General features: G+C 36.7%; 1 protein-coding gene across 1 annotated transcript in view; it reads right to left on the bottom strand.

Annotated features, from left to right (window-relative positions):
* Positions 1-15198, bottom strand: part of NAALADL2 (N-acetylated alpha-linked acidic dipeptidase like 2) — a 630481-nt gene that overhangs the window by 478870 nt on the left and 136413 nt on the right. Inside the window, exon 4 of the mRNA XM_054713015.1 lies at positions 2884-3003. Coding sequence (XP_054568990.1) covers positions 2884-3003 — 120 coding nt within the window. The remainder of the gene's footprint in view (positions 1-2883; positions 3004-15198) is intronic.

Here is a 15198-nt window from a genome sequence, read left to right as displayed (position 1 = left end):
CTTATACACCGGAAAATACGGTAATTAGAATGCCTAGTTCTGATAACATGATCAAAATTCTACCCTTGGTTTGAAGTTCATCTTCTTATCCCTCCACCAGATCAGGTCTTTTATTGGAGAAGGAGTGAACTCTGTTTTATTTTCTTCACCACTGACTAATGATACTCACCTAAAAATTAAAAATAACCCTAGTCCCTACATCAATAATACTGTTATTGTAAGGATTAATGTGATAATACATAAAAAGTACTTAGCAAAATATCTAGCTCATATTACTAACAATGTTACCATGGGAAACAAATGTAGAAAGCTCCTGGGAAGGCACATGGGCATTCTTTAATTATTGTCAGCTGAACCCAAGGTGACAGGCAAAGCCACATCTTGGTTACACATCTTACCAAAAAGGCAGATGTGTTCTCAGCACTGACTCTTATCTTTGCCTAGGTGTTGGGAAGTGGTTTTTGATATGTAAATCCAGTCAAGCACCAGGAATGCTCAGGCCTACTCAAGAATGCAAATAATTTCCTTTGTCTTGACTTTTGGTGAAACTTCCTGGTATTTGGGGGTATAAAATAAACACGCTGCATTGGCTTTGGGTCACTGTCTCTACATCAGAAGAAGGTAGCGGTCCACTCAGTCCCAGCGTTTTCCTTCCATTTTGTGTCTTGTCTCTTTCTTTCATATTTCTCAATCCCCAGCCCCTCTACTCGAAGAACCAGATCATCTCTCTTTCCGTGCTGGATGCGGCAAAGAGAGACCCTGCCATAAACAAACATGCATTTTCTGCTCTCAGCTCTGGCTCGCAGACCAATCCCAACACATACACCATTTGTTAGATGCTAAGCAAATGTATCTCTTACCTTTAGGATTCTCAGGTGAGTCAGACACCAGTCTACTATGCCTCTCATACTGCAGAGTATATTCATTAAACCCTCCATGTGGTTCCACTGAAGCCTCAAGTCACTAGGTTTGCAGTGGAACTTATATTTCTCCAAAATTACTATTCAAAAAATCCTTTCGCCCAAATCTTCAAACCTTTCCTACCCCATATAAAAGTAACGGGTTTAATAATTTTCTAACATATTTTCAACTGTTTTGTTTGAAATATTGGTGTTGGATAGCTCATTTTGAAAGATCTATTATTTTATATATTAAAAGCTCAGTTAAAAACTCCAATTTAACATCTTTCCTTCCTTCCTTTCTTCCTTCCTTCCTTCCTTCCTTCCTTCCTCTATCTATCTATCTATCTATCTATCTATCTATCTATCTATCTATCTATCTATCTATCTATCTATCAATCATCTATCTACTTACCTGTCTAACTACACCATACACACACCTATACATACACATTAAAGACTCAGGATATGAAATGACACTGAATGGATGTAAATCTTGGTTGATTCATGTAAGTAGCTGTTCACCTTTGAGCTAGTCACTTATTCTTTTTCTGCCTTAGTTACCACTCTACCTCAAAAACAGAGTTACTGTGAAGATTAATGTGATAACACATAAAAGGTCCTTAGAAAAATATGCAGCTCATATTACTAAGAATATTACACTAACAATAAGAATAACATAATCATTATTATAAATGTCCTCTTTATAACTTATTTGTTCAATTTATGAGAATTTCCACATCATTATTCTTCTTTGCATTGTAATTATTGTACAGTATTTAGCTGTACTAATGTAACATAAATTTCAATACTTAGCTGGACATATATATTATTTCTAATATTCTGTCACATCACTGGTCATCATTGTGTTTATCAACTCTGTTTTATTCCCCTTTAGAATATATTGATTGAACTGGAATTACTGGATAAAAATGTGATTATTTTAAAGCATTTAGTACATGTTGACAAATTATCCTGCAAAAATTTATAGCACTGTACACTATATTTTCATGACCATCTTAAAATTCTGGACAGTTATATACTATCACACACTGATTTAGGTGTAAGGGAATCCTTGGAAGATAATGAAAAACAGGCACAGTATGTTCTCTTGTCTCCTTACAAAGTATGCCAACAGATTTCTGAAACTTTTTCAGACCTGGCAATTAACACAGCTCATCTAGGTTAGATGAGGATAAATCCAATATATCTTCAGAACCTGAGAGTTCCAGTGATATAACTATACTGACCATTCTTTTTAATAGTAAAAGGAAATTAAGTACAAATGAGCAGTAGTGGCTGTCTATGATGGTGGCTCATTATGTGATACTTAGATCAAACTGCTTTAATTATGTAAATGCATCTAGTGGATAAGTGTTAATAAACTTCTATTTAAATAAATAAATCAAGAATCTGCTTCCCTTATGCATCTTACTGTTCAATTAAATTCCTGAGCACAGTCAGTAACTGTGAAGTTATACAGTTGACAAAATCAATCACTAAGGAGTATAAATCAGCCAGATACTAGTCTAACATAAAGAATATAGCAATTAGTCAGTTTTGTCAATAGATTAAAAGTTTCACTATGTCTAAGAGGAGGATGCCATTGTTCTCATTTTTAGTATTCCACATAGGTATTATTATGAAATTTATGCCAATTTTATCAAGGTCTCACAAACTCACTAATGTTTGGCTTACAGTATCTTCTGTTAATAAAGATAACAACCTCTTTTTCTTAAAAATTAAAATTTTAAATGTTCTTAAAAATTTTAATTTAAAATGTTCTGTTTTGGAAAAGCCATCTTGCTGTGACACTCTCTGCCTTTTTGTGCCCCCCTCTCTTTCACACACACACACACACACACACACACACACACACACACACACACGAAACATACTCACTTCACAACCACAGAGGCATATAACTGCAATAAAGCAAAAGAAAATATCCATCCCACCACCAAAAAATAACCATTAGACCAACCTTATAAAGTAGTGGCAATTTTCCTAATTTCAGGAGTGCAATCTGGTTTGTTATATTTCTCATGTTTTTTATCCTTTTTAAATCATCTGCATTTCCATAACTCACATCAATGATTTCAGCCTGAAAGAGAAGGAAAAAAAAAAAAAACACACAAAGAAAAATAAAGCCTTGTTGGAGGAATGATAGCAAATCCATTTGGTATGACAAAATCATTCCTGGAATGTGAAATGGTCAAGGAGAATCAATTCATTCTCTTCCCCTGTCCTAATAACCACAAACCTGCCCTTTCTACTTCTGTCAGGTACAATGACTCTTGTGGTCACTTGAGAAGATGTTTGAGGGTCATGTTTGCTTGGTCATCTCCTTCTCACAAAGTTACAGACCACCAAGTTTATTATATTCTAGATTTCTATTTCTGGAATTTGAATCATTTTATAAAACAATGCAATTAATTCCCTTAAGGTTCAACTACAGTCCTACCATTCTCAGGCTTAAAAACAATTCAAAGACCCTGTACTGTTATCCAAATTGAGTACAAAGTCCATCATGCACAGCTGTTCAGGTTGAGCATGTATCCAGGTGTGAATAATAACCCCTTGAGTTGTGAAGAACAAAACTTATACTACCGTCTGTGTCAATCTGGCATTCAAGGACTTTAGAATATGGTTCCAAACTACTACTATTTCTGTCATAGTCCCCACTACCCCAGACAGCTATAATCTACATCAATATTTCTCATTTTTAAAAGTCCCCTGTTATTAACATAAAATGACATGACTTTCTGGAGATCCTAATGGGTATCCTCTGACACAGTTGCCCTTTCTTACTCCTTGAAAAGTACTGCACTGAGGTTTTCTCAAACACATATTCCTATGAGCCAATATGATATATTTCATCTCTACTTTCTGTAATTTCCTTTATAAAAATAGTTGTTATGCTTTACACTTGAAAAATGATGTTACAACACAAAATGTGCTGTTTCAATCTCCAGCATATCTACGTGGAAGTGTTGATAAGGACTTAGCGGTGCCAAGCAGTGAAAGTATGAAGAAGGAAGATCCAGATCTTGAAATGCCCACCGTTATCTATTGGAGCTAATGTACTTCAACCAGTTTATGAAAAGGGCTTCCATAGAAGTATCACTTCAGGAAATAATTCTGTCTTTAGAAGGACATATGGATACCACCAAGAGACTGGTAAGTATGTTAGAAGAAATATTTCTAGCATAGAGTATTTCCTTAGCAATTAATTCATATTCATTTGTAAGAACTTTACTAAATACATTAAAACTCATTTCAAATGTTATCTGCCTGCTGAATTGTATTTCTCTGATGCTCAATTCTAATTTGAATCCAAGTTTCTGTCTGTCTTAACAACCCCTCAGGACCCATAAACTTAGCTATGTTTCATTTTCTAGTACAGTGAAATTTTCTTAGTGATGGGTCCATCATGTGCCCATTCTCACCCAGGTACCCTGCATACACTGTTGACTTATCTGTCTTAACTTAAAATGATTGCACTATATAACATATCTCTGAAAAGTAAAGCTGTACTTTCAAATAGATTTGTCAAGAAAAACTAATTGTTAAACAAACTTGTCAGAATATTTTTATTATAATTTTGTTCCAATAAAAATGTGATTAAATCAGTGCTTTAAAAATACCACTTTTGAGTTTGCTGATGCCATTATGATATGCATAACTGTTGATTTAGAAATTTAAAACTTGATTAAATAAATGATCACATAATATTAATACTCACATGGAAAAATGAGATAATTCATAGTTTCCATTTCAAATTTCTAAGCTACCTATTAATTATTTGTGATTCACTGAGAGCATCTTAAAACATGGCTATTACTCAATTGGTTACATTAAAGAACATATTTTTCTTATTTAAGAGAGTTTGAGGGGAAATCATACTGGTCTGAGAAGGATTCATTGGTAGACCAGTCTGTGACTTTTTTGTGTACATATCAGAAAGGTATGGCAGCTACAAAAATACAAATTCTGTAAAAGATATTTAATTATTGGAAAATAGCAATAATGTGCATCAACAATGGCAGTTTTAATTAAATAATTTTTCAACTCACCTTCAACAAATAGCACATGTCAACAGATTAAAGCATTTTAATATAATAGGGTTGTTATTTTTCACAAAAATATTCCTCAATACAAGCATTATTATATTAGTTGATTTTGGCTTATGCACTTTGAGGCTATTCATTAAAAATCAGTAATTACAGAAGTCTCAATGTTCTGAAGGTGTGACAGGTGATAATAAAAATGTATTTATTGCTTTCAAAGGAACCAGGTCCTTTCTAAATGTCTTTCCTATTTACCTTCAAGCAAGCTGAAAATCACAGCTGTAAGAAAGCACATTGAATTTTTCTTAGGCACAAATCAATATATAATGATATGATAAAATGTCAAGCCATTGCTTTCCACACATTCAAGTTGCAGCAATGCACCTCTTCTTACTGTATGTATTCTGTCTCTCTAGAAAATTGTTCACTCAACTGGCTGGACTATGATGATTAATTTACATGCAAATATTAAGAATGAGGTCACATCCAACTAGTCTCTTTGGGGAATATCAAATGAGCAGGAACCTAATGACCTGTTTAAGTATTTACTCCATGCGCACCCATTGTTCTATTGTGGACTTCATTGACACACAGTCAGAGAGTACTGAGAGATACAGAGTAAAATGGAATTAATTCTGTTTTGTTTTAAATGGTGTGTGTTTTTTTTACCAAAGAAAAATATGAAAAACTCCCCACATTAAATTTGTTTAAATAGTATGTTAAATTTCAAACTGAGAACAAATAAAACAACAGCAACAATTCAGACAGAAAATCAAATATTTTATACTTGCCCAAAAAAAGAAAAAATTAAAAAAAAAGAAAAAAGTATTGAGATGACAACAGACAGGAAGATTTGCACACTTTAGAAAGAAACATTAAACATTAAAATACAATTATCTTCTACCTATGGTAAAATATATGATTAGAAGGAATCATAAACTAGACAATTAAACATGACTAAAAATAAAAATATTAAAAAGTGATTCTACTATGTTGGTGGTTCTGTTACCATTGTAACTGGCAAGTTAATATATATTTTTTAAATATATTTTATTGATTTTTTTTTACAGAGAGGAAGGGAGAGGGATAGAGAGTTAGAAACATTGATCAGCTGCCTCCTGCACACTCCCTACTGGGTATGTGCCCGCAACCAAGGTACATGCCCTTGACCGGAATCAAACCTGGGACCTTTGAGTCCACAGGCCGATGCTCTATCCACTGAGCAAAACTGGTTAGGGCCTGACTAGTTAATATTAAAATAGGAAGAGAGCAAAGGGGAGGCCAGACATTATAAGCATAGTCCTCTGGGCAGCTTCACCAGGAAGCTGCAGTTTCACACTCCCCACAGAGAAGCACAGACCCATTCCCTGCAGATGACTGGGGGAAGGGGCCCAACAAGGGAGAAGATGGACACATGTGCAGTAAAGTTGGGTGATGTAGTCTAGCCTGGGAAACAAAGATAATTGGCGAGGGCGTGGAGCCACTGCAAGCACAGGAAATCCAGAAGGATTCATTGGGTAAGCTCCCAGTTAATATTCCCAGACAAAGGAGCTCTCTCTCTCTCTTGTTCCTCTTGTGCTCCTGTTTCTCCCTTGTTCCTTGACCCACACTAGCCTGCCAAGTGGCCCTAGAAGCTGCATGGTCCTTGGCTATGCAGATGCTACATGCAATGGGCTGCTGCTGGGAACACAAGCTCACCTGGCCAGACACTGGACTGGACTAGACTTCAATATAGAGCAGAAACTCTTGGGAGTGGTTTTAATCCTAGCTCTGCTGAAGACAAAAGCACCCTTAATATTACATCATCAATAAAATTTTCCACAATATTTCATCCTCCTGGAGGCGCGGGCGGGGGGCGGGGGGGGGGCGGCTTAGGAAAATCTTATTCCTGTGGCATCCCAAGAACCCCACTTCTACCAGGAACAGGTGGGGGCACAGGGAATACCACACCTGTAACAGTTCTATGGTTCTATATAAAAATGAAGAAGTACCCCAAGCAGAAGCAATAGAAGACAGAAATGAATAAATTATTTCCTGTAATCAGCTAAGAACAATCATAGAAAATAACCAGATCAGAGAAGTGTCTCTGGGGACATCCACCTGTGGGTGGCCTGGGCTCCACACTGAGGAATAATCCAGTGCCATGTTTCTCTTATACCTTCAAGTAGCAAAATTTATTCATGCTTAGGAAATGATATATGCTTTGAAAATTTTAAGACTTGACATTTTCAACCAAATCAATCACTCTGAATCCTTCTTTTTCCTCTCTAAGAGAATTTCTGAATGTACAGAATGTTTGAAAAGCCTGCTTTGACTAAAACAGTAATTTTCTCCTCAAAATTAGAAATGGTAAACTCAAGCAGTTCTCCTACTGACAAAATACATTATCAGAAGTACCATTCATCTCAATATAAGTTTTACTTTAGAAATTTACTACTATCTTATATAATTTAGCTTTTGAAACGTCTTTAAATTAAAGTGCTTATGCTTATTAAAAATGTGAAAATTCAAAATGATCTCTGATGTTTATCTTTATCCTTTCTAAATAGCATGAGTATATTAGTACTTATGAAGAGTTCAATATTCAGAGATTGTTAGAATTTTATTAGTACTTCATTTTCAAGTTCATGCAGGGGCTTTTCATCATGGACATTATTAGGAAAACCACAATGCATTGAATCACAAAAATCATTGCTGCTTCCTTCTCTGCCCCCATGGCAGACATCACTAATCAATCATAGTTCCTCCATGAATCAAACTGCTTCTCTAAACATTATTCTAGCTAATCAAGGTCAATTAAATAGAGATTGGCATAAGGAGTGTACTATATAAAATATTTAATAGTTTAATATTAAATAATTATTCATTTGAATAACTAATATTTAAACTAATATTTAATTATTTAAATTATTTAATAACTGAAGCAGCACAAGTACTATCAGTTAAAATGGACTCTTAAGCAATCAGAAGGGACATTAGCTAGTATGGGAAACTAGTATATGACAACTGAATTCAGCAATAAAATGAGAAACACAATAAAGTTTGCTATGTTTGGTTTAAGCAATCATAATTATCACTTTTTTTGGTTTAAGCAATCATACTTATCAAGGTACATGCCCTTGACTAGAATCGAACCTGGGACCCTTCAGTCCGCAGGCTGACGCTGTTCTCTTTCCCAGGTAAAAAATGTAACCTTTCTCACAAATATTTAACTATGAATAATATGTTGTGATAGATCACTTCTTTATTTGTAAATGCTTCTGTCCAAATTTTAAATACTGGAAAAAATGTGTATGTAAATATATGAAATATGTGGCAAATAGTCCCAGGGTTATTATCCTCAAATTAGCAGAAGTTATGAATGTGTATGTGTATGTCTATGTACATGTGCAAGTGTGTATTATGAGAATGATTAAATTAGACAGGATTTATGACACGATATAAAAGAAAAAGACAATCAATACTAAATTGTGCATGTCCTCTGTGGTACACATTTTACTATGGAGATTGTATAATGGAGTCAATAATTTCAGTTTATCTTTAGAACATTCATAATTCAGTAGACATACCTGTTTATTTTTTAGAAGAGGAAACTAAAGTTTAGGATGTTTAAATAACTTGCTCATGTTTTAAGTTAGCAGTATTGAGCCATAGAGTTTTGTAATTGTTTACCTGACTGCCAGTTTCTTCCATTAGACTTCCAACTACATATGGGCAATGTCCAAAGCTTTCTTTTAACCACTTTGTCCCCTGTGATTGGCATCCAAAAGGCACTCAGCGTGTATTTGCTGAATGTTGATGGCTTCCTGCTATATTAGGGAGACCCAGCTGGCTAAGTTCTATATTAGTCAGTTAATCTTTCTATATCAAATTAAAATATATAGGAAAACATTAATAATCACAGGACACTTTATTTCATAAATGATATTCAACTTATTAAGGAAAGGATATTGGAGGAGTTGGTAATTCATTCAAGAGAATTCTTCCCAGAGACAGTGAAAGTAATGTGACAGAATCCTGCCTTTTAAAATAATTTATCTTAGTGTATCAAAGTAGTGCATAAACCTAAGGATCAACTTTTGCACAGATCTCTCTAGTTATGGAGGGAGGTAAATATTACATGCAAACTACATATTTAAATGCTGGCATTTTATGGAAATTAAAATATAAATTAAATCTGCTAGAAAAGTTACATTACCAACTTAGTTTTATAAGTGGTATGCTTTAAATCATATCAAAAGTAAAAATAAAAAGGCTGACCTAGACTTTTCTGTCAAATTACACTTAATTATGGAGATTCAGAAACTTTACAGGTAACTTTAGTCAAATTAGAAGTCTCTAGTCAAACACTTTCTCACTAAAATGTCCATATTTGTTTTAATTCAGCTATCTTTGCTTTAAAACTTTTATTTTATATGCTTTTGTCCTCTTGCCCACATAAAAGATGTAACCTTTCTCACAAATATTTAACTATGACAATATGTTATGATAGATCACTTGTTTGTTTGTAAATGCTTCTGTCTAAATTTTAAATACTGGAAAAAATATATATGTACATATATATGTAATACTAGAGGCCCGGTGCACGAAATTCGTGCACGGAGGGGGGTTGTCCCTCAGCCCAGCCTGTACCCTCTCCAATCTGGGACCTCTCCCAGGGATCAGGCCTAAACGGGCAGTCGGACATCCCTCTCACAATCCAGGACTGCTGGCTCCCAACTGCTTGCCTGCCTGCCTTCCTGATTGCCCCTAACTGCTTCTACCTGCCAGCCTGATCACCCCCTAACCACTCTGCTGCCAGCCTGTTTGCCCCAACTTCCCTCCTCTGCCAGCCTGGTCACCCCTAACTGCCCTCTCCTGCAGGGTTGATCACCTCCAACTGCCCTCCCTTGCAGACCTGGTCCTTCTCAACTGCCCTCCCTTGTAGGCTGGGTGCCTCCCAAATGCCCTCTCCTGCTGGCCATCTTGTGGTGGCCATCTTGTGTCCACATGGGGGCAGGATCTTTGACCACATGGGGGCAGCTATATTGTGTGTTGCAGTGATGATCAATCTGCATAGTACTCTTTTATTAGATAGAACAGAGGCCTGGTACAGGGGTGGGGGCCAGCTGGTTTGCCCTGAAGGGTGTCCCTGATCAGGGTAGGGTTCCCTTGGGGCATGGGGCGGCCTGAGTGAGGGACCTGTGGTGGTTTGCAGGCAGGCCACGCCCCCTGGCAACCCAAGAGGAGGCCCTGGTATCTGGAATTTATTTTCCTTCTACAATTGAAACTTTGTAGCCTGGAGCAGAGCCAAGCCTGGGGCTCCCTCGGAGGCCCAAAGCCATTTGTGTTGGGGTTATAATTGAAACTTTGTTGCCTTAAGCGGGTGGGCCCGGCCAGGGTGTGCAGAAAGCTTTGCTTCCCCTGTTGCAGGTGGCAACCCTGGCCTGCTCTCTCAAGCTCCATTCTGCCGCCATTTGTTTGAATTTGTTTACCTTCTATAATTGAAACTTTGTAGCTTGAGTGGAGGCTTAGGCCTGCAATGGCTGGCAGAAAGCTTGGCTTCCTCTGTTACCTAGGAAACCTTGCTCTCTGTGGCTGTAGCCATCTTGGTTTGGGTTAATTTGCATGCTCGCTCTGATTGGATGGTGGGCGTGGCTTGTGGGCATGGCTTGTGTGTGTCGGGGGTATGGTCAATTTGCATATTTGTCTATTATTAGATAGGATATATATGTACATTCATATATAGTATGTGGCAATTAGTCCCATGGTTATTATCCTCACATTAGCAGAAGTTATGAAATTTTTTTGTTAATTCAGTGCACAAAGCTCATGATATCAGGAATAGATGGGATTTGGGCAAATGTATTATATGTAATTAAAAAATTTAATAACTTTTATACAATTGTGTTCACAGCTATTTATCTCACAATTTTTCATTGTTGATCAAAAGATAGATCCCAAGAGAAGAAAAGAGAGACAAAAAAAAGCAAAATCATTTCAACAATAAAAAGCAGCTCCAAGCTTACATTTTCTGTTGGTGAGACAGTAGCTTAATCTTCATACTCATACAATTCTATTCCACTCCTTTAGCTTCTGATAATTTTTATCTATAACAGGAATCCTTCAGAGCCAAATGCATGTAGCTTTGCCTTTTGCCACACACTGATAAGTTTGTTTTTGTTTAAGAATATTAAAAATAAAACAGGAAGACAAAGTTTTCCTAGCCATGAGAAAATAGACATCTGACTGCAGGTTATTAAAAGATTCCATGCAGTGGTTATATTTTTATACTTTAAGACATTTTAACAAATTATTTGATGATGTTCAGATTTCATATGTTAAACTATGTCTTGATATTTTACACAACAAAGATAACACTGCTCCTCAGGACCAACTTGACAGATTTGTAATTCTGCATTCAAAAATAAAATACTCTGCTCTGGATGGATGGATCAGTGGTTAGAGTGTCAGCCCACAGACCAAAGGGTCTTGGGTTTGGCTCCAAGTCAGGGGCATGTATCTCAGTTGCAGGCTCCATTCCCAGCCCTGGTCCATGCTGGAGGCAACCAGTCAATGTGTCATGTGTCTCTCTTACATGGATGTTCCTCTCTCTCTCTCTCTCTACCTATCTCTCTATCTCTATCTCTATCTCTATCTCTATCTCTATCTCTATCTCTATCTCTATCTCTATCTCTCCACTCCCCTTCCTCCTCTCTACTCTCTCTAAAAATAATCAATGGAAAAATATCCTCAGGTGAAGATTTAAAAATAAAAATTTTAAAATTAAAAACTAAAATATTTTATTTCTAGTTTCTTTGATTTTTAGTTTTTAATTAAAAATATGATCAGGGATTTATATATAGTCTATTATTTATTCACATTCGTGCACATTGAAAGGAAATTAATTAGAAGTTGCTGGTGGGGCAGTACTGGGGGAGATGGGCCTGACAGGCCTTGGAGCCAACCTCCCACTGTCCCTTTCCAGCCGGCTGCACTTGGGGTAGATCCATGGCTCAAAGGTCATCCGTGAAGTGAGCAGGGTCCCTCCAGCAGGTGGGGTCCCTCATCCTGGCTTGTGTGTATCGGGCTGAAATCAGCTCTCCAACATCCCCTGAGGGGTCCCGGATTGCGAGAGAGCGGTTCTCAGGTGACACACCCAGAATTGGGCTCACTACTCTCTGGTTCCAGGTGCATCACCCAAGAACTGCCTCTGCCAAGTCACCACAGCTCAGCAGCTCCTGAGTTGAGCGTCTGTGCCCTGGTGGTCAGTGCACATCATACCTACCGGCTGGTTGGCCAGCCAGAAGTCACTTAGCCTTTTATATATATAGACACTATAAAAGTATTTTTGGCCCTGATGATTGATATTTGTCATGTTAAACAGAATACAGGACCATTATAATCAGACAACAGGGTAAAAGTTTGTGCTTCCAAATATTATGATAGATAGTTCTGATATTTTCCTAATTTATCCCATTTGAATGTGTCTACTTAATACCACATAATAATAGTAACATTTATAGAGTGCTTTCCAAGTGCCAGGCACTTTATGTGATTTTTAAAATTTCTTTCCCACAACAACCACTTGGGATACTAGTATGTTTTCTCATAAAAATAAGAACATGAACGCTTACAGAATTGAAGTGACCAACCCACAGTTGTGCACCTGATAAAGAAGGGTGCTGCCCTAACCGGTTTGGCTCAGTGGATAGAGCGTCGGCCTGCAGACTGAAGGGTCCCAGGTTCGATTCTGGTCTAGGACATGTACCTTGGCTGCGGGCACATCCCAGTGGGAGGTGTGCAGGAGGCAGTTGATTGGTGTTTCTCTCTCATCGATGTTTCTAACTCTCTATCCCTATCCCTTCCTCTCTGTAAATAATCAATAAAATATATTAAAAAAAAAAGAAGGGTGCTAGCTTGGGTTCTCTGAGGAATGGGGTAGTGGTAAATGTGTTGATAACAATATTTTAAACACAGTTAATGAGTTGGTGAAAATAAAATTCTACACAAAATTAAATTATTGGGTTTGTCTTTCAGACACAAAAAAATACTTAATAGAAAGAACACTCTAAAACCCATAAAATGTATTGGAATAAAAACAAATCCCCTGTTCAAAACTAAAAACATGGCTGACCCAACCTGACCAAGCCATATTAAATATTAATTGTTCCCTTTGCTTTCTGCATCTGTGTGGGTTTCACAAAGGACACAAGAAATAATTGCACAGGGATTACATGAAGTCATATATTCTATTTGTAAAACTGACTAGACATTGTCAACATCACTACCATGTCTTTAACAATATGATGATATTATAGTGGATGTTTACCTTTTAATAAAAATATAAATTACTGTTTATTCCCCGAAGCTAACCTGACTCATGCTAAATTATTTATGTATCCATTTTAATATGTATTTTGCATCTGACAGGACAACTCTCCTTAGGACCCTTTCACTGGCCCACCTGTCATTATGATGGGGTAAACAATGTCACCTTTCCCGTGCACAATGAATTACAAAGAAGTTGCAAAGTACACCATCCATCATGCTGGCACGGTGCCGGTTTTCCCAGTACATCTCAGATATCACAAATGCTGTTTAGACTCTTACCAAAAAGCAAAACTTGGAAGCTTATCCAAAACAGTCACATGATGAATGGACATGACAGCTCTTCAAAGAAAAGGGGCACTCCTCTTCTACAAATAACCTTGTCAAAAGCAAAGTAGTGGGGAGCTTTGCTGGCAGTCAAACTAGAATAATTTAGGAACTTGTTAATGGCTCTGCCTGATAGAAATTCATGCAAACACAATGTACTCAAAATAAAAAAATTAGGTATGCCTGAATCAGCAGCAGCAACCTCTCAAGCTTGATTTGAATTAGGAAATGATCTGAAGGGATGCAGAAAAATTACTCGTGTTCTATTAATTAGAATATGTGAGTATCAATAATGCATCTGTCTAAAACATGTACATAAAATATGCAAGTATTCCATATGCATGTAAAACAGTCACCTATAAATTGCTTTGCTTTTGAAAATCATACTACAACTAGAGCTTTAAAAATCCATATAAATACCTTATTAGATCCTTTATTGAATAGCTATTTAAATGTGTTTTTAATTGATATCAGAAAGAGGAAGGGAGAGGGAAGAGAGATAGAAACATTAATGATGAGAAATAATTATTGATCAGCTGCCTCCTGCATGCCCCCTACTGGGGATCAAGCCTGCAACTCAGACACCTGCCCTGTCGGGAATCGGACAGAGACCTCCTGATTCCTAGGTCGATGCTCAACCACTGAGCAACACCATCCAGGCTAAATATTTCATATATTAATCAGAGTTAATCAGAAGTTAGATTCTTAAAAATCTGTGGCAATAATTATCAACAATCAGAAACATAACATTATTTCATTTGTATTAAATGAAGCAATCTACAGTTTTATAAAAGACTGAATGTGCTCATTAAATTGATATTTTTACATGGAAACAGACCACTTGCTATTTAAGAAAACTTGTGACCAGTTATATATTGTATCTAACTGGCAAACTGTCTTTACTATGGCCTAGGCTCTGTCCTCCAAGATTTATTTATATATTAGTCCATTTGATTCTCAAAGCAACCTTATGATATTGGAAATATGATTAGCCACATTACAGAGTTGAGGAAATAGCCCTAGAGCTGAGATTGAAACCAGTCCATGTGGCTCTAGAAGCCGTGCACTTAACCTCAATGCCAAAAATGCCACAGCACCAAAAAACAACAACAAAAACTAACCCAGAAAATAACAAAGCAATAATCCCCAGCTGGCCTTCTAGCTCAGGTGTTTTCCATTAAGAAAGTGAAAGTACTGTATATTTCAAATCTTAAAAGTGTGAACAATCACATCAATTTTCCATTGCCTCCATCTCTATTCTTTCCATCCATAGCAATCTATTAAAATCTGCCTTTCAAAAACAAAGAATGAAATGAACATGTACTCTGTGTACTCCGGGAAATGTGAATGACTCAGTCACATGTTCAACACTTCTGAATTAAATTCTTCTAACGTGTTTTCACTTTCCAAATATGACAAGTCAAGAGCCAGGCAATCCAAATCTTCCTTTTTCTTCCCTGGCATCTCCACACTGGGGACATTTAACGGTTACTTTTGTATGTTGCATCTCGCCAGTTAGTTCAATTTAGATGAAAGCTGCCGTTTTCTAATTCTATTTCACTATAAATGACAGAGACAAATGGTCATATTAC

This window comes from Eptesicus fuscus, chromosome 3 (genome assembly GCF_027574615.1).
Source record: "Eptesicus fuscus isolate TK198812 chromosome 3, DD_ASM_mEF_20220401, whole genome shotgun sequence".
Classification (NCBI taxonomy): Eukaryota; Metazoa; Chordata; class Mammalia; order Chiroptera; family Vespertilionidae; genus Eptesicus; species Eptesicus fuscus.
This window is presented reverse-complemented; position numbering and strand designations above follow the sequence as displayed.